General features: G+C 37.3%; 1 protein-coding gene across 8 annotated transcripts in view; it reads left to right on the top strand.

Annotated features, from left to right (window-relative positions):
- Positions 1–19802, top strand: part of HERC4 (HECT and RLD domain containing E3 ubiquitin protein ligase 4) — a 35174-nt gene extending 15372 nt beyond the window's left edge. For 4 of the 8 annotated variants that reach the window (XM_040563124.1, XM_040563121.1, XM_040563120.1 and 1 more), the window contains exons 10-26: positions 42–118; positions 2153–2277; positions 2805–2864; positions 3392–3503; positions 3835–4024; positions 5522–5694; positions 7604–7720; positions 10222–10245; positions 10697–10795; positions 11218–11385; positions 11504–11647; positions 12355–12521; positions 13398–13464; positions 13701–13783; positions 16694–16877; positions 17479–17581; positions 18417–19802. In XM_040563124.1, the coding sequence (XP_040419058.1) occupies positions 42–118; positions 2153–2277; positions 2805–2864; positions 3392–3503; positions 3835–4024; positions 5522–5694; positions 7604–7720; positions 10222–10245; positions 10697–10795; positions 11218–11385; positions 11504–11647; positions 12355–12521; positions 13398–13464; positions 13701–13783; positions 16694–16877; positions 17479–17581; positions 18417–18625 (2102 nt within the window). In that variant the 3' untranslated portion in view covers positions 18626–19802. The remainder of the gene's footprint in view (positions 1–41; positions 119–2152; positions 2278–2804; positions 2865–3391; positions 3504–3834; positions 4025–5521; positions 5695–7603; positions 7721–10221; positions 10246–10696; positions 10796–11217; positions 11386–11503; positions 11648–12354; positions 12522–13397; positions 13465–13700; positions 13784–16693; positions 16878–17478; positions 17582–18416) is intronic. The other 4 variants (XM_040563127.1, XM_040563125.1, XM_040563126.1 and 1 more) reach the window with 1 other exon arrangement.
- Positions 19803–24623: the final 4821 nt, after the last annotated feature.

The raw sequence follows: 24623 nt of genomic DNA, 5'->3' as shown, positions 1-24623 counted from the left end.
CCACATTTTCAGTTGACTTTTTTTTTTCATTCTTACTGCAGATAGTGATCAGTATTACTGTGTAAAGAGAATTTTCTCTGGTGGGGACCAAAGCTTTGCACACTACTTTTCTCCACAGGTAATACATCAAATATACTTTAGAACCAAGCTGAATTTATTTTGTTCGATGCATTTTAAGAGATATTTCATATTGAAGATGCAGAAGTATGCTGTAAAATTTTAAACTGTGGAAGCACAAGACATTGCATCAATTAGCAATGAGAAGACTTGGATCCAGTCTATTGAGTGTTAGCTGTCAGTGAGCTCATGAAGCTTTTTCGCACAGGCTTTTTTCCTGAGTCATGAATGCATGCCCTTCTTTCCTTTTTAAAGAACCAGAGCGATTGAGGTTGGAAGGGACCTCTGGAGGTCATCTCGTCCAACCCCCCTGCTTAAGCAGGGCCACCCACAACAAGTTGCCCAGCACCATGTCCAGGTGGCTTTTGAATATCTCCAAGGAGGGAGAATTCACAACCATTCTGGGCAGCCTGTGCCAGCGCTCAGTCAAAAGCACCTTTTCCTTTGAAAAAGAAAAAGCCCAGAGCTCTTCTTCCCTGCCCAATAATGGTGAGGTGGGAGTGTGACGGAAAGGAAATGCTCTTGGACAGTGACTTGGGAGGAAAGAACAAGGTGAAGATATATGCCTGGATTCACGTAGAAGCTATGTCCAAATAATAGCCCAGCAGATTTTAGACCACAGGGATTAGTGAAGCAGGAATGAATAGAAAATGGGGGGTGAAAAAGTGATGACACAAAGGGAATCAGTAAAGGTTTAGGGGGAAACATGTTTGTTGCCAAGAAAAACTGGGGTCAGGCAACCCTGTGCTCCCACAGCTTATTCTGCTTGTGAAAAATTATTTTTTTTCTATTTTCCCCCTCTTAATTCTGATTGAGTTTTGGTATCTATTTCTGTATTTAATAGAAGCTTGTTTAACAAGTGTACACTGAAAAACTAACTGGTAGTGTAGGATCAAAACTTTTCTATTAAAATTCCACTCATGAAAAAAAATTACTGTGCAAATTTCATAATCAAAGTAGATTGTGACTGACTAATTGAGGTAAACTTAAGACTATGAATGCAGTTATTGTGGCTTGTCATGTACAAAAAGTGTTAGCAATAGGTGGACTTTGATGATGTATAAGCATCCTTTTTAGAACTCCTTAGTTTGCTAATTTGCATTCTTTCAAAGCTATGTGAGTACTGTACTCCTGGGACTTGGGTGTCCTTGCCAGCTAAGGGGTCTCAGCAGGCAAAAATCTGATTTTTTTCCAGTTAGTTTTTGGGCAGGTCTGTTCCCTGAATTGTTTCACTGTCATGCTTCTGCTGGACTCAAGGAAAATATCAAGAGCATTTCTCGTTCTTATCCTCCCTTTCTGAGGATTGGGATCAGAAGTACTGATTTTTGGCAACAGCTAGTCATCGGTACGCTGAGTCAGCTATGTTGTAAAGAGCATGTCCTCAGGAGAAGTGTCATCTTTTACTAGTTTAACCTTATTTTTGGTGCTGTTTGCCACCTCTTTTTGAATCAGTGCTCTTACTCATAAAGGTTTTCTTGCTTCTATTCCTGTTTTGTGTTAGAAATCTCACTGTAATTCATTCAGTTTGAGCAGCACATCAAAATGCAGCTTGTATGATAATGCAGTAAACATTCAGAGAAACGTGATTCATTCTCAGAAGAGTCTGATGGATATGGGGTGGGAGAGCAGCTGTCTGAAAAATTGAATGGGTCCTTTTCTGGATGCTCACAGCCTGGCGGTGAGCTAAGTGGCTGACAGTGACCAGAGAATAAACATGTTTGCTACTCTTGTCTAAAGCTTGTTTAGTGTTCATCTCCTAGAAAAGTGCTTGTATGTTTAGGGTGTTTACCATGAAATAACCTGTGGTGTGAATTAACACACTAATCTGGATGGTTTTAGTTTATCATAGCTTACTTTGCTTTCATAGCAAGTGTGGAACTGCTAGAATATAGTAAATTGATTCTTGGGCTTGTTTCAAATAATAGTCTGGGTAGGCAAATTGTCCATCAATGAAGAGAAAAAGATCTTAGCCACAGGACTGTTTTTCTGGAAATCGGTTTAATGTGCCTGATTCATTGTTTTCTTTACAATTTAGAACATGGTGCCGCCAGATGATTTCAGGTATCCTGATGTTTTGAAGCAGATCTGGACTGTGAACGAAACGTTTATTCAGAGATTGCTGACTTTCCCATCTGGAAGACTTCCTGTAGAGATTGCTAAGTAAGTATTGTAGAGGAAATAAGTTGTCTTCAGTAATTTTATGTATGATTTGGGCGTGAATGTGGTTTTGTACATACATAGCAAGGGTAATCTTAATTACTGCTTTTATTACGTACAGAGCTTTTGTTGTGCTTTCATTGTCATGCTTGTCATGTAGTTTATCTCCTTTGCTCTGTCTCATCTCTGTCACAGTTTAGGTCACTGCTCCATACAAGATTAAGTATCTAGTTGCACTTTGAAAAATAATAGTGTGTATAAAGGAATATGAGAATAACTCGGAATATTGCTGCTATCTTACTAAAGGAGGATGCAAAGAAATTAAAAACAAACTGCAAGTCTCTTGTTTTTAGCTGCCTTAAGCGTTGAGTCTTGAATGGAGGTTTTACGGGATGTTGTTTGGTCATATTCAAGTCAGAGTTAGGTCCTATGTACTATGTTACTTATGAAGGATTAAATACATTAATTTTATAGAAGACGCTAATTTGTAAAAAGAAGTGTAACTTCTTCTTTCATGTGAACAATTTCAGTGAAATTGATGGAACATTCTCCTCAGCTGGGTGCCTCAATGGGAGCTTTTTGGCTTTGAGGTAGGTGGTCAGGCTTTTAAACAAGTATTCCTGTGAACAGAAGAATTAATGGTGGCTACCTTCCTCGTGTCTCTTGTTTCGACTATGACACCTTCCCACCATTTTCCCTTCTTAGTATTACTCTGATGCTTTCAGTTTAACCTTATAGCTCCTTTGCTACATGTAGTTTGTCAGCTGGCCCAAGTGCAGTATGTCTTCTGCCAGTTCTTGGAAGTGTGTGCCACCTGGCTGCTGCCATTTAAGCCAGCAAAAGTAATTACTTAGCAGCCACAAGTTGTCTATAATTCAAGGGGAGTATATTGTACAAGCTGGTTTAGATCTCGGTGATTGCCAAGATCTAAAGCATGACTGCCTTGCAGTTAGAGAAGACTTTTTTTCAGTTGCTTCAAATGTTGTGTAAGAGTGATACTGTGATCGCTAACAGTTTAATTCCCTGTTAAATAGGGTTAAAAATTCAAGGTGGAAAATTTGTAGAGTCCTAAGAATACAGGATTCAGTCTTTCTCTAATTTTTTTTTCTTGCTATAGCAATGATGATCATTACAAAACCAGCAGTAGATTCTCAGGGGTTGATATGAATGCTGCTAGACTACTATTTCACAAACTTATACAGCCTGACCACGCTCATATATCACAACAGGTTTGTGCTGCATATTTTCATTTTGTTTGGGATCACCTTACTTTGTAGCTATAGGGAAATACTTTTGGTATGGTTGCTCCAATCGTTTTAATATCTTTCTTTAGTCGATAACATATCAACCACAAATAGCTAAAACTGTATTGTGCTGTGCCAGAATGTAACACACCAGGATATTGTATGTCTTTAAATTTCAAAAACAAGACAGTATATTAAATAATACAACACAGGTTGAAGTCTTGATTGTTCTCTCATTTACTTTTGATCTAGGTGTGGGATTTTGTTTAAATGCCCAATTGCATTAAAACAAACTGCATTTTATTATGCATTGCAGGTGGCAGCTAGTTTGGAAAAGAACCTTATTCCAAAACTGAGCAGCTCCTTACCAGATGTTGAAGCTTTAAGGCTGTATCTCACTCTACCAGAGTGCCCACTGATGAGCGATGCAAACAATTTCACAACTTTAGCTATTCCCTTTGGAACAGCTATTCTAAACCTAGAAAAAGCTCCTCTGAAAGTTCTTGGTAAGAAAATGAATTTTTTACTATTCAACTTAAGGATCTACAAACAAAGATGTATAGAAATTCCATCAGTGATGACATGGTCTCAACAACACCTGCTTGTGTATTTGCAGTCCTGTAGAACTCCTCAATGAGAAAGTTAAGGGTTAATGTTGCTTGCTATGTAAGAAAACACCTATCCTGTTGCTTCTGAGTGAGCTAGCTGGCCATCCATATAGATTCATCTGGTTTTGCAATCATTGGACTCGTTCCATTTGGGAGGAATCATACGACATACATGAGTGCATTTGATACGTGTCTTTGCACTTTAAAGTGAAAATTGTGTGGTCAGACAACTAACAAGCACTAAGTAATTTACAGGAGTGCTACAGAGCAGATATTAAATTGTCATTGTTTTGACTGTAGTACCTGTTTTTTTTTTTTTTTCGAGATCCATGTTATCTCACTGATGCTAAGATGCAGTCTTGAAATATGCAGATTAGAATAGTGTTTTTTTTTTAAATTTCCTTGCACTTTTTTATTTTGACTCCTATCACCAAGGATTCAGCTTGAGGAGTTGAGATACCAGAACATTTCCTTTGTACTTAGTATCTTTTTAAAAAGGGTACTTTCTTCTTCATTGGGGTGGTGTGTTTTTGATTTTTTTTCCCTTTACTTGTAGCCCACCTCTTAAACTTGGCAGTAGTTTTCGGTGAGTGTAAAGCGTGCAGTCAGTAAAAAGCTTGCCTGCTATAAAGAAAAGCAAACTGATTATTTCCTTGGACTGCAGGTCCTTTTTTGTGTTGCTTCACTACAACAAGTGTTTCCACTGTTCTTGTTAGGACCCTTTGCTTAAGGTTTCAAGGTTTGAGCCACCTGTGTCATGTCAGAAGTAACTTCATGATACTATTGTGTACTTTAGATAAACAGACTTAGTTTAAAGAGTTGGTGTGTAACAGTAGGAGCATAGAAATAGAAGTTTTTTTACAAAGAGCAGTTTATTGTTCAAAAGTTTGCACCACTCTTTTAAACATTTTTTTTTGAAAGAAGCTTTCCCTTTGAAAGCAGTGGCCCGTTCTACATTACTTTTCCCCACCTCAAAATACCTTTTCATACACTTTGCTTAGTTGTCTTCTGCTCTCTAATTTGTTGTATGTCTCTTTTTTTTACTCTCCAGAGCTTCCCCATTTCAGTAATGCTTATACATGGTCAGCTGCTAATGACACTTTTGTGCTGTTTTAAATCCCAGAATGGGGTGGGAGAGGGGAGTAACACTGTAGAATAATACACCAGAACCATTTCAAAGTTGAAAGTCTGTTGCTTCCCCAAGTCTTATTGTATAGAGAACCGAATTTGTATAGAAGTGTCAATATTTTGTTGTTCTTTCTCTGCCCACCTGTCTTTAGTTTTTGGTAACTGACAAGTGTGCTTTCTAATAAAACATGTTTTTTAATTAAGAGTAGCGTAACATACTGTTGTAGTGGCAAGTACTACATTTATGTGTTCACCATTTGTTGACAGAAAATTGGTGGTCTGTACTTGAACCTCCATTATTCCTCAAGATAGTGGAACTCTACAAGGATGTTGTGGTCCACCTCTTGAAGTTGTATAAGATTGGCATTCCTCCATCTGAAAGAAGAATATTTACCAATTTTCTACACACAGCTTTCAGAGTTCTGGAAATATTGCATAGAGTATGTTTACATCAATTTTAACCAATTATTTTGTTTGTTTCTGTCAGCATCTGTGCTGTGTAGTTGTTGAAAGAAGTTAAATAACTAAAGAGTTTTCAATATTTAGACTTGCATCTGCAGAAATATTGTAGTTGTTCCATTTAGACCTATGAACCATTGGAATTCTGGATTCCAATCTGACATGGTGATGGAATTATCACAGACTGACCCAGTCAATTGCACCTGTGAGGGTATGTTGGAAAGAATTGCCTCATAAGTTTGAAATGATAGCAAATAAGGTCACAGTTGGAAGGTAAGAGCAAGTTACATTTTGAGCAAAATCTGAACAGTTTTACCAGGACAAACTTTTTCTTCTCTGATTTGTTTATTCAGTGTGCTAGTATGTTAACTTAATTCATAAAACTTAGTAAATTTACAAGTCTTGAATAAAAATAGCCCAAATCGTTCAGAGTGCACATCAGAAGCCTGAGAAGCTGTAGTATCTGTCTGCTGCTGCTGTAATTTCCCCTCTCACCCTCTTATTTTTTTTCTTTTTTTCTTCCCATTGTAATTTATTCTGGTCATATGGCATTTTGTAATTACATCCTTAAAGAGCTTTGAAGGCACTCCTTAAGGTGCTAATCAAGTACTGTATTCACACAATCTAGTGCAATGGGGACAAATGTCTAAATTGGACATTTGTGTGCTATATGTACACCTCCCATTCCCCAAGGAAAACAGAAAGGATATCTGCTTTGGAAGCTGGAATTCTTAGGCTTCGGTTTGCTGTGCTTTTATTTCGTTTATTCTTTATGAACACTGTCAAATTAAGGCTGGGAAATAAGGCTGTTCAGTAGCCATCCTGTTTTGGAAGCACAAAATGTCCATTAGAGATTCCCATTTGGAAAGCTGTTGGTGTGTAAGAAAAGACTATTTTGCTGCCTTCAGAATTTCTGTCACTGCTCAGGGTTGCCATAGCTGTAAATCTTAACAGTTGAAGTTGATCTTAAAATATTTAAACCTTGTGGGTAAATGTAGAGTTATAATCTGGCTCTTCTCTTCTAAATTCCCATTTTTTGGAAACCCAGCTTTGACTAATAAGTACTTACATTGTAGAAATAATTACATTTATAAACAGTTGGACAGCAGGGTAGGTATACTGATATGTTCTTAATAATTACCTGGTATGAGCTAAAGTAAGAATGGAAAAAATGGGGATACTTATCTAGGATATTCCACAGATTTAATATCTGTTTTTGTTCATTTGTTTAGTGTTTTTTGGGGGAAGGATTGGGTTCTTTGGTGGTAGGGGTGTTGGAGTAAAGCAAGTTTAGATTGTCAGTTTTTAAAGAGAGAATTTGTAATCCTTCTGTTCTGGCAGTTAATGATGCTTGTCAGTCATTGAGAAAAGAAGCGTGTGTTAAGAAAGCAAATTACTGAATCATCTTGGAAGCCCCGGGTTTAAAATTGCACTATAGAGACGAGCCTTTAAAAAATGTTTGTTTTCCATGTCATTCTCTTATTTTTCTAAGCTTAATGTTTTTAAATAGAAATTGTTCTCTGGTCACAGGTAACAGAAATAGCATTCATATTGTAATTGAGAACGAAGTTTTTCATTGTAGTTTGTAAATCCTGTACATAAGAAAATACTGTTCCTGTGAAATCACATGATGTTTCAAAGTGGCAGCACTGTATTGTGCAATATTGCATGATTGATTAATCTAATTTTTTTGCAGCTTAAATAGGATTGTGAATAATCCATGTTTCCATATCTTTAACATTGTTTTTTTATGCTTGTAGGCACTGTTGTTTTTCTAGTACTTCTTAGTAGGTGGGTGTCTGTGGCTGACATAACAAATGCTTGAAAACTACAGAAAAAATCCTCTTAAACTGTTATGCAAAGTGATAAAAATAGATTTTTCTTCTTTAGGTAAATGAAAGAGGACAAGTTATACAGTATGACAGATTTTATATACATGAGATACAAGACTTGATAGATATCAGAAATGACTACGTCAACTGGGTCCAGCAGCAGATGTTTGGAATGGTAAGAGTTTGGATCCCTCCTTCCCCCCCCATACTTGCTTTTGGTTGTCTCTGTAGAGAAGCCTGTAGATTTTCTAAATAGGGGCACTTTCTTTTCATACAAGTACCTGCACAGATCTCTGATACTGACCAGACTCAGCTTTTGTCAGGTGCTAGCTAAAGAAGAATTATTAAATAGGTGTGTTTCTTGTAGGGTATCATTTTTAGGACTGACACCGTCTAACGTTTTAATTAGAATGCTATCAGTTGAGATTTGCCACATTGGAAAAGTTAGGGAAGTGCTAACTCTTGACAGGAAAACATCCAGAATAACCTGAATTACTATGCAAGCTAGGTTCAGTCAATGTTGTCAATAGAGAAAGCTGAAAGTGTCATGGAAAACTAAGTTTAGAAATGAAGTAGGGAGTTAAAGGGGACAGATAACCAATGTAATTTTCTACTTTGAGTGTAGTGACAAGAAGTAAATTAATTCTTGGATCTGTAAACTCAAGAGTGCTAAGTGGGAATAAATGACTGCACAGAACTAGTGAGTTGGATAAGGTTTTGTCACACAGTTAATTGACTTAAGCTTTGAGAGAATAGAGTAGGTTATTATGCTTGCTTTAGCCAGCTAAATTTAATTCTGCAGCAGTACCTAGAAATTCCTGAACAGGGGAGACCTACTTTTGTTGTGTGTTTTATGAATACAAAGCAAAAGATAGCCTGTCTACTAAAGGATAAAAAAATGTGAAATAAAATAGCAAGAGCAGGGAGATGGGGGAGTGTAAAGAAATAGTGAGATGATAGTGGTAGTCATGACAGACTATGTTTCAGCCAAACATCTCTGAAAAAGTATTCTGTGCTTGATGTAGGCTGATGTTGGTAGCTGACAGGGGCAGTATACTATATGAGATGGAGAAGGTGTGAAAAAACAAGGCCTTGGAAGAAGAGACAGGTTGTGTACTTGGAACAGAGAAGGATATGGCAGTGAAGGATGTAAAAGTGTTAGAATTAGAAAGATGACGACCTTTGCAACTATGCTTTAAATGGATATAAACAAAGCAGAATTGCATTTGGCATGATCAGACAAGAAAATTCTAAGATAAGGGAAAATTGATTAGTGTCTGAAGTCTTAAGCTGCATTTGTTAAATTGGAAAATGAAGCAGTAGCTTGATATTAGTAAGAAAATAATACTGAATTTCCCTTTAATCATCTTTATTCTGTCATGCATTTATACATCTTTCAGTTTAGCAGAGAAAAAAGACTTCGGTTTATTATAAGGCTGAAAAAAATTATGGCCTTAGTATTATCACCTGCATAAGTGGTTTTGATGGCTTTTTCTTGCCTTTGTATCCAGCAGTTTGTGCTCTTGCTTGTAAAGTAGTAAGAATCTCTAGTTGCCTATTTTATCACTAATATTAATCAAAATTTCTTGTGCTAGTGTCATTTTTTATTGTCATAACTTGACGCAAAGGTGTTTGTTCGGTTCCTTAATTAAAATGTGGAGAGGGAAATACAAAAGAAATGACAAATTCAGAAAAGTTTTAGAAATTCAGAAGAAAAAGTTCTAAGCTTTCAACAACAGAAGAATAGGGGAAAAACTGAAGTTACTAAATACAAATGCTCCTTAAAAGAGTTAAGTGGGAAAAAATAATTAGGAATAAATGATGGTATGTACAGTAGGAGTACAAAATAGTATAAATTTGTCTGTGAGAAATGGGCTACTGAAATCTGGTGTTTCTTTTAGGAATTAGGGATATGGAGAGAAAGCAGATTTTACAGATTATGATATTTTGATCATCGCTTTCTGAACCATAGTTGTCTACATATTGGACTCCTAAGTCTCATATGTTTAGTCACAAATCACATTTAAAATTTATTAGTTTATCATTAGCTTTTATTCTTTTTTTTCTTTTTTTTCTTTCAGCAGCAGAGGATAAGGGTAACAGTACCATAGAGATAACTTAGTTTCTTAGCAGAGTTTATCTAGCTTGTTCTGGAAGTCTCTACACAGACCTAGCAATATGTATTGGTCTGTCCCTAATTTCAAATCTCAGTTCTTTTCTCATACACAGTATCGTAGATCCAAATGATTCTTGAGATTTAATGACTAATTGTTTTTTTGTATTTAAACTTTTGCTCAGTAAAAATACTTTGAATTTAATGTGATATGCTTCAGTCATTTGAGAGTGAAAATGCATATGTGAAAGCAAATGTCATTTTCAACATATGGAAATAAACATTTTAAAATGTTAACTTTTGTATCCAAGAATACAAGAATACTTGATAGTCTAATGCTCCCCTTTTAAAGACACATAGGATGTTAAAAGGCATTGTTGTATTTGGTGGATTAATTAAAATGTTTATGGTGGCTATTTATTTTTTCAGTAAATACGTTTTTTGGGGGGGGGAAGCTGTAGCTAAATATTCTGAATTTTACATCTAAGATGAATAATTAATGCAGACACTAATGCTGCTTTTTCATCTTAATTGTTGCTACCTTTGTGCAAATGCTGTCATAGGATGTCAACCATGGATTATCTGAGGTAAGATTGGTTGCAATCTGATTTCTTTTCCAGAATGTAAGGAAATCAGAAATAGGAGTGTGAAGGATTGTGAGATGTGTTCTATTGGAAGTAAAGCCTTATATTGGCATGGATGTAATCTGAAAAGGTTTTTATGGGGCAAAAGTATGTAATTCTTTGTGTAGCAAATTCAGAGCAGAGGTTGAAAGCAAGGACTTGTTTGATGATAACATACTAGCTGTAATAAAAGGTGTGAAATTAAAATGTACTAAGTGGGGGTGGGCTTTCTGCTGAAATGCTAAACAGTTGAACATCTACTTTCCTGAGATATTTTCGGACCTGCATTGACAATGAATAAAGATTTCTTTCTCTTTTCAGTAAAATAGATATATTAAATATTATTGTAATGACTTTAACCATTATAGTATTTTTTTTAATAAGCAGAGTCGTGACATGGTTATTCTCATTCTAGCTCACAGATATTCCTGTTACGATTTGCACATACCCATTTGTTTTTGATGCCCAGGCAAAGACAACTCTCCTGCAAACAGATGCAATCATACAGATGCAGGTGAGAGTCTGTTTTTAAAGATCTGATTTATTTTGGATTTAGCTTAGGGTGCTTTGGAGAGGTTTTTTTTTTTTTTTTTTGGGTGGTGGTGGTGGTGGTGTGTTTTTTCCATAACACTGTCTCTTCTCCATGAAAATGAGTGATCTGTTTTTTTTCCAGATTTGTATTAAACACGTTAGTCTTCATTTGCCTGTTAGAGGAATAGAGGAAGTTCAGGTGTTTTGTTTGAAGCGGGGAGGAGGGGGTAAAGGAAACATATTCCCTGAGATTAAAGGAATATGAAGATAATTTGGGTGGATTCAGTAGCTGTCTGCATTTATGTCTTCTGACTTTTTTAAGATAAGTGATGGACGTTAATGTTGACAGCAATCTAGAGTTACTTAATGATCCTTATACTGTGGGTTTTTTCGTTTGTTTTCCAGATGGCTGTTGATCAAGCTCACAGGCAGAATTTGTCTTCTCTGTTTCTGCCAGTATTTGAATCTGTCAACCCATGCCTGATATTAATGGTGCGGAGAGACAATATTGTAGGAGATGCAGTGGAAGTCCTAAGGAAAACAAAGAATGTGGACTACAAGAAGCCACTCAAGGTATTACCAGTACCCTCTGGTCTAAGTGTCTTTTACTGACATGTAATTGAGAATATATTTTGGACAAATGTTTTGCTTCCTGTTTTTAATTCTGTGCTAATTGAAGTGTGTGTTCCAGGTTATTTTTGTAGGGGAAGAAGCTGTTGATGCTGGAGGTGTTCGCAAAGAATTTTTTTTGCTCATAATGAGGGAGTTGCTAGATCCCAAATATGGGATGTTCAGGTACTACGAAGAGTCCAGGCTGATTTGGTTCTCTGATAAGGTAGGGTGCAGTTGACAGTTTGTGATAATTTTATTTCAATAGGAGAAGCTGAACTAAGTAGTCTAGAAATACGTTTATTTTTGTCATTGTTAAATCAAAACTTTCCCCTCCCTTTTTTTCCCCCATTCCTTGCTCCTTACCACTTGTGTCCAGTCCAGGTGACGTCAGTGGGAAGTGCCAGCCAAAGTAAACCGATTCCAAGAGCAGAATTGGAGTGGCAGAGAAAAATGATGTGGCATGTTGAATATGTCTTTCTGTGTTCATTTGCATTTATGGGTCCATTTTATTTGTAGTCACCTGGTCATACTTGCTGGAGATTTTTGACTGTTGACGTTTTAGTCCTTTTTCAGAGGAAAATACTGACTAGAGTGTCAGTGATTCCTGAACACTAAATGTTTCCACAGCTGTGTTTTAAGCCTTAGCTGTTAAGTCCAAGGGAGTCAACAGTGAGCTCCTCACCTCTCCATCTACTGCACCCCTCTTCAAAACACAAATTAAAATACAAGGACTGAATAGTGTAATAGTAAGTCACTGACAGAAACAGAATCTTTTTTGCAGTAGTTTCAGAAGCAGGCATCACTTACAGTATAAAACATATCATCTCTCTGCTTTTTTTTGTATGTATATACTGCATGCATGCTTTTTTCTGCACTCTAAATGATTTAAATAACTTAGTTTAAACTATCTTGTCTGTTTTCTGTTCTTAGACCTTTGAAGACAGTGACTTGTTTCATTTGATTGGCGTTGTCTGTGGTCTAGCAATATATAATTTTACTATTGTAGACCTTCACTTCCCTTTGGCTTTGTACAAAAAGCTATTGAATAAGAAGCCATCCCTAGATGACTTAAAAGAATTGATGCCAGATGTTGGCAGGTAAGCAAGAAAAAAAAAGAATGAGACTAGGAATTAAGTTTTAATTCAAGACTTTCCTTTGAGAATTTCAAGAAAACACCTGATGTTCATACTAACAGGATGAACAGCTCAGAGTAGCTTGCTGCCATTGTGCCATTTCAGACAGGATACATGCTATTGTTAAACACCTGCTTCTAAATGTTTGATTTTGGTACTCATGTCTTCTGTGTTTTTATCATCCTACGAGACTTTTAGGGGAACAAAATGTTTGCAACTCAAAAAATTTGAATTTCTGGTGTTAATTTTATAAACTAAGCTTGAACATAGTTTTAGTTCCAGACAACTTAGTCCAGGGAGGAAATGTTTTTATTTCAGAAACACATACATGCTAAATATCTGTCCTTGAGAGGGGATTTGTATCGAATTAACAGGTAGGAGTTTCAAATGGGGTGGTGGAGTGGGTGTTTGCCTCGGTGTTGTGAATGAGAAAAGTTTGCATAGGTTCGAGGAGAAATTGAACAAGTTAATGGAAAAACTCATCAATGGTTGTTAAGGACTTCTCACCTCTGGCTTGGGAATCCTTTAGCTAGAGACCAGGATAAGAATTTTCTCTCTTCACACATGGATATAACCAAAAGGAAATAGTAGTACAAGTAATTAAGAAACCATTGCTTGTCTTTAAAGCTTTGCTTACCATACTTTTAAAAGTAATGTTGAATGGCTTGAGATTTCCCAGCACTGTGCTATAGGATGCAGATCAGTGACTTAATAGCTGGAATATACCACTAGAAATTAATTATAGATTTTTCTTGAATTACCAAAGCATATCGAATACTTCGGGAAGATAAATTTATCTTTTTTTCCACTGGTACAAGTACTTTGTAAATTATTTTGTAGGGGAATGCAGCAGTTGCTGGACTACCCAGAGGACGACATAGAGGAAGCATTTTGTCTTAATTTTACTGTAAGTTTTACGTGATGTTGGAGTCTTTTTTATTTTAACTAAGCTTCTACTGTCTGTTACAACTGCCTCTGATGAATTGCCTGAGCAAAAGCATTGGCTGCTGGTTCCCATGAGTTGTAGCACTCTCTGCTTATGTTAAGTTCTGTGTCTGCTGTTCATGTTGCAATTAGCAAAGTGATAGGAAGAAGTCCTCTACGTGGTAAATAAAACTAATACTTCTTGTTTGTTTTAAATAGATCACTGTGGAAAATTTTGGTACAACAGAAATTAAAGAGCTTGTTCCTAATGGTGCTGACATTCCTGTAATCAAACAGAATAGGTGAGTTTTATGGGTCACAGAGTAGTTCAGTGTTACTATCTGCTTTGGGAACATAACTGGGCTGCTATAAATATCCTTTGCCAAGCTGTTATGCTAATGATGGGAGGCAAAACTACTGTGGTTGTTTTTCCAAGTTGTTCTCATGTGTTGTTAAAACAGCTATTGTATTTAGGAATTCACCATCTGCCGAGTCTCATCTAACTTTGTAACACCTCTTATACCTTTTTTATTTATTTGTTTATTTATTTGCTTCAAAATACTTCTAAGCTCTTTAGGATCCATTTTGACTACATGGTCTTTGTTTTAGAAGATGAAAAATGGTTGTGGTTCTGCAGGAAGTTACTGAGTAACAATGTGAAAACATCAGCCTAAACACCATTATGTGGCAACTATTCATTTGTGAAATAATATTTCAGAAAAGTCTTCCCTTTGTAGAGCAGATAAGTTAGCCTGTTATTTGTGTCATTGTCAAATGAGGGATGGTGTTTTTTCCCCTCTTCCATGGATTCTGGTAATTCTATTTATAAAAGCAGCCTCTTCCACCCTTTATTCCCGTTCTGCTCTTGGAGGATAGACAGAATGATGGTACTTTCATCCATTTTTGCAGAATATTGTCACTTTCCTATCTCTCCCTGTCCGTTCCTTTCATATATTTGCCTTGGTTCTTTAATCTTTGTGCCTTCTGTGAGTTGTCACTTCTCTGTGAGTGAAGGAAGAATCAAATGAGAAGGGCATACTGTATGAGAATAGAATGTACCTAGGCTGTGCATACTAGGAATGAGGGAGAAAATGTGCCTTAGGTGTGTTCCTGCTTATCTCTGTTCTGTGTTTTGAGGAACATTTTCTGTGAGTAGCTAGGTCCCTTGTAGAGGACAGAGTTATGACAGAAGGTTCTGAAGGTATCAAACTCATGCGTAGACAAAGGCAGTGACAGTGCCTTCATTCACCTGACTTCTCATTACTGGGAGAGAAAGACTCCAATTGTAAGCGCAAGACTGAGGAAGTTCAATGAAGGGAAGAAAAAAACCACACTAAGTAATTTTCCTAAAGATGCTAATACCATTCAGCAGCAGCAGTCACCACTTACACCTGTCAGGTGTCTTTCTTTTTTTAGTCCTCGGTAATAGCTGAGGATTTATGGTACTTCATCTTAAACCTGGTAGCTTCTAAGTTTTCTAAGGTGGTTTGCTGTGTCACAAAGTGACAATGAAACTGAAATATAAGAAAAGTTTCAGGGTGCCCGTGGAAGGTATACTGCGATGTCATCGCTAGTTGTCTGAAGAAGTCCTATTTCTCAAGACCAAAATACTCCATGAATCTTTAATTCAGTTTTAAAAATGTTAACATAGAGTATAATAATGTTAATTAATTTACCACTGTGAATTTGCTCTGGAGAAATATTTCATTCCACTGTTACTATTTATATACAGACTGTGCCTAAAACGTATCTCATTGAGTGCTTTAAGAGGGGAAATGTTTTACAGCTTTAATAAGTGTATCATCAAAATGTGATGTTTCTTTAACTTACTGGTGATGTTATTGAAATACTGTGGATATTATTCAAATACTGTGGATTTCCATAAAGAAAGTGCACTGGTATGTTAAGTGTAATATATAACTGGAGTCACTCTGCCAAGGTAGAAACTAACAGTATTAACTAGGATCATTTAATAAATATAAATATTGTATCAAGAAATTTTTAACTGCTAACTGCTGTGGAAGAAGGTGCTTTCAAGAAAATATGAGAACTTGTACTGAAGCACAGATAAGGCTGTCTGTTTTTTCAGTATCCTAGCTACTTTTCCCTGATCTTTTTTACTGCGTAGGACTCAAATGTATGTTTGAAGTTGATTTTCATCTTCAGTTTGCATATAGTAATCCTTTTAATAAAAATAAAACAAAAACAACCGAAACAATAGAAAAAAAACTATTTTGACGTTATTTGGCTTCAGGACATTGTATGCAATTTGAGCTTTTAAGCTTGTTGCCATTCAGTTCGGTTCACTGTGATGCGTACAAATACAAGAAATATTCATAGTGCCTGAAATAAATAGCTCTAAATGTTGTATGTTTTATGTTGCACATCAAAGGCTCTGTCTTGGAAAAAAAAATATATATATACATTTATGTGCTATTTTCAGTCAGTTTATCTTCGTTACACCTGAAGCATAGAGCAGAGAACATAAGTATATGTTGTGGTTTAGCCCGGCTGGCAGCCAAACACCACACAGCCGTTCGCTCACCCTCCCCCCTCCCTCTCTGGGATGGGGGAGAGAAACAGGAAAGTGAAGCCTGTGAGTTGAGATAAAGACAGTTTATTAAGACAGGGAAAAGAATAACAATAATAATAATAATAATAATAATAGTATTAATAGTAATAATGTGTACGAAATAAGTGATGCACAATGCAATTGCTCACCACCCGTTGACCGATGCCCAGCCTATCCCCGAGCAGCTGGCCCCCCCTCCACCCCGGCTAGCCACCCCTATATATTGTTCAGCATGACGTCAGATGGTATGGAATACCCCTTTGGCCAGTTTGGGTCAGCTGTCCTGGGTCTGTCCCCTCCCAGCTCCTGCTGCATCCCTAGCCTGCTCGCTAGCAGGACAGAGCGAGAAGCTGAAAAGTCCTTGGCTTGGTGTAAGCACTGCTCTACAACAATTAAAACATCAGCATGTTATCAGCGCTCTTCTCATTCTAATCGAAAACATAGCACCCTGCCAGCTACTAGGAGGAAAATTAACTCTGTCCTACCTGAAACCAGAACAGTATATGAAGATCCTTTTTGCTTAACTTCAGAGGAGGTGTTCTATACTGAAATGGCTACTGTTTTATTGATGGAAGGGTGACATACTTTTCTTTTCTTCCCTCCTCCTCTCAGTATAACTTTTTTTTTCTTCTCTGTACAGGCAAGATTTTGTAGATGCTTACGTGGATTACATCTTCAATAAATCTGTGGCTTCCTTATTCAGTGCATTCCATGCAGGCTTCCACAAAGTATGTGGAGGTAAAGTTCTTCAGCTCTTCCAGCCCAGTGAGTTGCAGGCAATGGTGATTGGGAACACAAATTATGATTGGAAAGAATTGGAGAAGGTAAAAACCATAGCTATTTGTTTCATATATGTTTAATTTCAAGATGCAAAACCAAAATCTGTAAGTGTCCTTTTGAGCTGTGTTTTCTCCATTAATAAGTGATGAGTGTGAGTTCCAACCCTGATGGGATAGACTGCATAACAAAGGAACTTCTTGGTATAAGTTGTCAGTGAATGAAGACACCAAAATATTATTTATATTCCTGCTTAAAACTTTCCAATCTAATTTCTGAGTCAGACTTTGGGGGAATAGAGAAATGGCACAAAATCAAAAGGCAGCTTAAAATAATTTGTTATGTTTGTTAGAAGGGGAAAATTGAACAAAAATGCATGCAGCTAACAAATGTAAATATTATTGGTCACTAAAACTTACTGTGAGATTTTGTTACAACTTCATTGGGGTTGAAAATGCTTTGGACTACGTCTGTCTGGCATGTGGTTGAAGTCAGACTGAAGAGTTGAATAAAATTGACCAAGGAAAATTGTAATGTGTAACTTGCAGTGCAGTATCCCTTTACATAAACCGCATTCTTAATACTTCATTGCTACATTTCCTACTGTTCCTACATGCGAGGAATAACCTGATTTCTTGCTCATTTTAGAATACAGAATACAAAGGAGAATACTGGGCAGACCATTCTACAATTAAAATATTCTGGGAGGTTTTTCATGAGTTGCCTTTGGAGAAGAAAAAACAGTTTTTGTGTAAGTATTTGATGCTACTTTGCAGAAATTGCTAACTGAACAGGATCACTGTGATTTCAGGCTCTTGATACAATAGGGTAGATGCAAGTATTTGTCTGTAATGGTGTGATTGTATATAGGAAAAAAGTCACAGTAGAAGCAATTGATTATGAGCTTCTCTTTGTTTTTTGCTGAGGTTGTCCTGAGTAATTCTGGGTGGTGGAGGGTTATAAGATCACAGTAGATTGAAGCAGCATTTAAAAAAAATAATAAATTGCCCAACAATGTAAACTGCTAATGTCATCTGTCTGATGACCTCAAATTTTTTCTCTGTGGATTGACATCAGGTTTACATCCTCCACTCTTCATTGCACATAGGTGGAATAGTGGAGTTATAACTGATTGTAGTTACTTCAAGGCACTGATGTGAGAGAAAATGTACAGGGTAAGACAAAGTTACAGAAGCTGCTTGTGAACAAACTGTTGAGAATAGATCATAGATTAGTTCACAATTTAAACAAACTTTGTGTCGAACAAACTAATTCTGTGTATTTACAAGATGCTCACAAGTGCAGTAAAGGTATAGCCAGTGGATTTTAAGTAACAAATCCTGATTCAAGAACAACTTTCTGCTTTTATCAAGGACTGTTTGTTTTCATATGCTATTACTTTGTGGGGTCACAGTTATGAGTTTATACGTGCAAGTTGGAGATCAGGCTAAGTCATTCATTGTTTTTCAAACTTATCTGATGTAATTGAAAAATGTAAATAATGATTAGAACTGTGTATGTGGGATACATAATATTTAGTCTTAAACTGCTTTCAGGACTTTTTTTTTTTTTTTTTTTTTTGGCAGTGTTTCTGACAGGCAGTGATCGTATTCCAATTCTTGGAATGAAGTGTCTTAAACTAGTCATCCAACCGACAGGAGGTGGAGAAGGTTATCTTCCGGTAGCTCACACTTGCTTCAATCTTCTTGATCTTCCAAAATACACAGATAAAGAAACCCTAAAATCTAAGCTGATCCAGGCTATAGATCACTATGAAGGTTTCAGCTTAGTATAACTTCAGAAATGAGAGTTTTGTGTAATGTGGGATCATTAAACTAATTTTTTGTGTATTTCTTGTGGTGGTAAATTCAGTGGATTAAATGATGGAGATGATAATATAACTGATTATTTGCAAGACGTTCAGTGGTGTGGATATTCATGGGAGCCAAAAAAAAAGACAGAATTGAGGAACATTTTCTTGTACAGAACCATGTGGATTTCACCATCTTACAATAAAAATTAGAGTATTGTGAATGGGAGTCAAGTTTCACTAACATGAATTAACATTTCACCTTATACAAACAATTTGGCGTGTGAGTGCATGAGAGACTTGCTTAAGTTTTTCAAATCACTTAGTAAGAACATCTAACTCTTTCCCTGATAAAATTCACTCGGTAACTTTTCAGTTTGTAAATAATAAATTTTTGTGATAAAATAATTATGTTCCAATAGCAGTATGGTTTCTATTGCTTGTAATTGAATATGAGCTTATTTTATGGCTTTTAACAAAAAAGTGACTACTCTGATTTCTGAAGATATATTTTTCTGGTTTGTTTTAAGAACCTTAATAATGGAAGTATTTGTTTAAAGACATTCATCATCACAATGTACAATCCAGCAGTTTCCATGAAGCAGTCGCTTAGTGCTGGTTTAAAAAAAAGAAAAAAGTACCTACATGCAATGGCATTTTTAATATACGAATCGACAAGCTGACTTAATACACTGTTTTATTTTTTAAGGACTGATTATGTAAGCAAGCGGACACAATTATAAAAGAGGTCAATTTATCACTGGGAACCTCTGCAGCCATGTGTCAAGAATACAGCTTAAAAGAAAAAGGTGCACCAGACAGTTGTTGCTGTCAAGAGGTTAAACATTTATTTTTTAAATGCTGAAAGTGTAGTTTATGGTTTCTAATAGAATTTTCACTTTTTTCCAGATAAATGCATTTGAAATAACTCTTTAACACCCCTCTCCCCTTTTCTTAAGATTTTATTTTTAGTATAATTGCCCTGAGACGATTGTGCTTAGCTGGACACTTTCAGATTTGACTTTCCTTCTCTGGTTAAATTCCAGATTTTGTGGTGTTAATGCATATGTGACTTGCAGCTGTGAAACAAATATTTATTTTTTTTAGATTTTTAAATGCAGTGAAAAAAAATTCAAGCTATAATAAAAGACTTGAATGAAAACCTTTGTTGGTTGATGTGTATGGATGCTTGCATCATGCATATTTCTTCAGCTGGAGGGTAACTTGCATGCATTAAGTCAGCAATACAGCTAGGATACTAAGATCTCACTTTAAAAGTAGGGAAATTGATTCAAAGGGATTGTTTAAAATGCAGTTATTTGACTTGCAGTAGATGTAGATAGAGAAAGCAGTGCAGTTAAGAGCATTCTTCTTTACATAACACTGTGTTTTTACAGCATTCTGATGCAGTGTAACTTCTAGTAATTTCTTTGTGTGCAGACTATGTTTCATCTTTTCCAGCCATTTGTTACTTGGCTGGCAAATTCTCCTCCTTGTGAAGTACAAGAAAACGACAAATGCTAAAGCAGCTTGATCTTACTATACATGGAGGAAAGAAAGGAAAAAATATGTATTATGCCTTCATTTTACAAGGTAATAATAAAACTTTGAGAATTATGGAACAACAAACTTGTAAAGGCAAATATTCAGAAATAAGGAAATGACTAATTTAAAGCTGTTTGTAGTGTTTTTTCCCTTGTGTATTATCACATGTGAAAGTACTGGTTTCTCCCCTGTCCTCCATGGAACCCTTCATTCAGTACACCCAGTTGATGTATGCGTTATTTCCCTGGTCGGTTGTGCTTGACCAAGCCTAATGCATATCACCTAAACTTAGCACTATTTATTTTTAATTTCTCTGTAGGATTGTTTGCTGTATTGAATTCTTCATCAGTATTCATCTGAGATGAGTAACAGCCTTATCCTGTACATGAGGGCGTTTAAGACAGAATTCAAGACACAGTTATTGAACAATTATTAATTTTTGGTGCCCAATTCAGGATGTGCTAGAGAATTTTAGATGTCGTTTGTCTCTGAAGTGCAGTTACTGTTGACTAGAAGTGCTGTGACAATTGCTTCATGTTGCTGCAAATGTTTCTCCAGCATCAGAAAGACAGACTTCTGCTCCTGGAACTTGGGTGGAAATTGGTAAGCATGTGGGAGTTGAATGATTGGTTAAATTACACGTTAAGAGCCCACTGGCAGAGGAGGGTAAGAGTCATATTCCTCAGGACAGCATTAACCTGAGACATTGTTACAATTTCAGCCTTGGTTCTAGCCGCCTCTGCAAGAAATGGAGTTGGGTCCTATAGAGTATAACATCTGTTAAGCACTCCCAGCTATCTTACAGGTGTTAGCTCGTTCAGTGCAGTGAAACAGGTGTCCTGTTGTAAAACAGACATGATCTACATAAGAAGGTAAAAGACTTTCATCTAGTGCTAGAAGTAAAATAGTGACTAGTCATAATGTTACTTCTGTCAAACAGGTGTTTATACTCATTTTATCATTAGTTTTGAAAACAGAAGAACTTTATTTTTAACCAAAGTTAAACACAAAATGTTTCCTCTGGTTAGGAAAAGGTGGGTAGTGTGAGATGTTTTCTCACCTTCTTGGATCAAGTGTAATTTTGCATACAATATTCAGTGGTGTGTGTCATGTGGGGAAGAAAAAGAATCAATTTTTTGCTTAGCTAAGAGAGCCGTGGTGTTAAGGAAGAAAGGAGTTTTCTTCCTTGACAAATCTCTAATTAATCAGGAAAGCTTGCATACAGTTTTTTAAAATAATAATGTGAGCAATTAGGGGAAAGCGGTATTCTGGGCTGCAGTGGGAATGCTGTAAAATAATTAAAAATCTTTAAAGAAAGTTCTTTTGTTGGATAATAAGATCAACATTCTGATAAGTATTCAGGATTATCACTGGGCAATGCTAGTTGTATATCCATTTCCATCATATTTACTAAAGGAAGACCTGATTTTGTCAAAGCAGTGGATTTACTGCACCTGTCACAGTGGTACAGAACTGCAGGTTGAGTTTGCGTGGCAGAACTACACAGGCTATTTCAACTACATTTATCACTGAAGCTTGTCCCTCCTTTTCCAGAGAAAATCAAAGAACTCCTGTACCACTGTAGAACTATCAAAACCATGAGCACTGCTTAAGCAAAATGGCTTGTCTCCTTTGGCACTTCGTAGGAGCTACTACTATTAAGATTGTTTTAATGTAGAGCATCGAGACGCAGCATTCCCTTCAAGGTTTATGCTCTACAATTAATTTCTATCCACTGCACTGCTCTGTGCTGGAATGAATTCATACATACTAGTACATATGGACCTACCCGTCACTTACTAAGAATGGACTGACCCATCAGAGTTTCTGCATGTCCCTTGGGTTTGAACATGCCATATGGATTTTCTGTAAAACAGAAAAATAACATGTTGTCAATGCCAGGAGTGTGAGCTGGAGTGCAGCATTTTTTATTTATTTATTGTTTTTTTACCAGTCTCAGATTATTAGAAAAGAAAATGAGGGCTATGATACTTGTTCCAGATATCAACTACAGAGCTAGTATGTTTTGGTATTGCTTAGTGTTTGCAGTGCCAGTGGGGATCTTTATCTCACTGAGACTCCAGGCTGGTCTTATCCTTGGGTTATGCCCAGAGCATGTGAATCCTACACACTGTGCAGTGCCTGAGGGGCTGTGAATCTCTGCAGGTACAGCTTTCCCCAACACGCCTGATTACATGAGGAAATTCAGTGAGAGGAAAAAAAAAAAAAACTAATGCTATGTGAAGACAAAAGTATTTGACTTCAAATACTTTTGCAGAGACTATGAAAAAGTTTCCTTCAATTTTTTGAGCAGGTACACCAGCTTTTCTATCAAAACAGGCAGAGTTGGTGAGCTGTAGCTAAAATCCAACTTTCCACAGAAATGGTATCAGTCAGGTTTTAAGGCAATTAAACTGATTTAATTGTTTGTGCCTTAATTCTGCACAGAGGCTACGTAGGTGTACTTCCTAGTACCAGTGCTGAGTACTCTCTGGAAACTACGTATTGCATCTCAACAAGCCTGAGGGTGTCCACTGGCAAGGTATGAATGTGCAAACACACTCTGAGGTGGCAAGATTACACTGTTGATGTGTACACAGAGAGGGTGAGAGAGGAGGTAAGGGAGACCAGTGACACCTTTATGTGAGGGAGGAGCTGGAAGGGACTGACAGCTGCTTGGAGTTCACACACAAGTCGTGTTCAGGCTGCAGCTCTGCAGCAGGGATTGCTAATGCCTAATAAGAATACATAAATTCATGGTCTGGCAGAGGGCAGCGCAGCCTGGGAGGGTATTTGAGGTTTCTGTAGGTTCCTCTCTGCCAGTGAACAGTAGTGAATGCCAGGAGATGTTTGTAAGATTGGAGTACGAGTGTAGTGATACCTCTACCAGGCTTGCACCTCTTCTCTAGCATACTGTGTTTCTGGGCCACTTTGCTCTGTGGGGCCTGTCCTGGGGATGTGTAACAGCTCCTGCACAAGGGCCACAGAGCAAGGGGCTGAGCTGGTCTCAGAGCTTCCTGGGGCTCCTTTGTGTGGAGCTGCTGGGCTGCAGCTCACCTCTGCGTGCAGCTGTGCTGTTTATTGCAGGGTCCCGTCCTAAAATAGATACATCCTGTAGTCATAGCATGCTCATCCGAAGAGTACAATGCAGTTTTAAAACACTTTCTTGCTGGCAAAAAGCCTCTCATTAAGTAGCCTAATTTCCTGGAGCTATGTTGAGTGCCGTCACTTTCAGAAGAGCACATTTAAACACAGCAGAAGCACCTGTAGAGCTGGGTGCTGCACCAGCTGAGGTGTGTTGATGGGGGCAGATCCTTGTGGCTGTTCCTTGGCCTGGCCTTCTGCCCCTCTATGGAAGCCCCTGCTCATTCTAGATGCTGCTGCAGAAGTGGTAAGTGGTGCTGGCAGGGCAGTGGTCTGCGGCTTTGTGATGGGGTGGTCTGCTCCGGTGTGGTGGGAGTGTTGTTCTCTGCTGCTTGAGGACTCCTTGTGAGCTCCCTGCATGCTGTTGGAAAGGTGCTTTACTTCAGCTGAAACTTGTGTGTGGAAGCAGTGCTTTGTTGTTTAAAAGTATTAGGGATAACGATTACAGAGAAAAGAACACCGAGATATGCTGTTCTTAAGGACTTCAGAATTGTGTTTCTTTGTGGCTTTCAAAAATGTGTTCAGTTAGTAGGAATATCTAAAATCTGTAGTTTAATGTAGTTATTTTGTCCTTGGTTCCTTCACACATGGTACTGGTGCTGGGGCTGTGACTGGGGATGTGGGGTTTGCAGGGATAAGAGTGGACAAAAATAGTTTGTAGTCAAGAGTACTTAGATTTGTGTTTTCTAAGAAAACAAATCCTTTAAAGACCTGTGGTCATATATCTGCTTCCACAATCTCCGAGACAGGATAAATAAATACGTGCTTAGAGTGAGCCTTACCAGTGTTTGCTTAGTCCCTACTTTACAATGCCCAGTACAAGCAGGTGCAACGCAGCTCCCAGAAGCACTGCTGCTGTATTTCCCTTGAGAACTGCTGTACTGGGTTAATCTGAGGTGAAAACTGTCCACCTGCAACTGGTCCAGTTGCTTAAGAAAGAGCATAAAGGAAAATAACCTCTTTGGAAGCCCTTTCAAGGAGCTTCAGTAGACCTGTCCCACCTGAATTTGTGAGCTTCAACAGCATCCTGTGGCAGCAGGTTGTGTAATTCCAGCATGATGGCTTGCTTTGTTTCTTCTGCTTTTCTGCACGTTTAGCTGAATGGTTTTTGGGCCTTACATTGTGAGAGTAAATAGTTCTTTCCTCTTTCTATGTAATTATTTATTACATTTCCTGATAAGTCCTGGCAGCCCACGTGTCTTTTTAAAAGTGCAAAGCACAGAGTGACTATTTTAAGGATACTAGTGTGACTCTGTGACTTCTTTTGATTAGGGATAGTTATTTCAAAACCCTC

Source organism: Cygnus olor, chromosome 7 (genome assembly GCF_009769625.2).
Source record: "Cygnus olor isolate bCygOlo1 chromosome 7, bCygOlo1.pri.v2, whole genome shotgun sequence".
Lineage (NCBI taxonomy): Eukaryota > Metazoa > Chordata > Aves > Anseriformes > Anatidae > Cygnus > Cygnus olor.
This window is presented reverse-complemented; position numbering and strand designations above follow the sequence as displayed.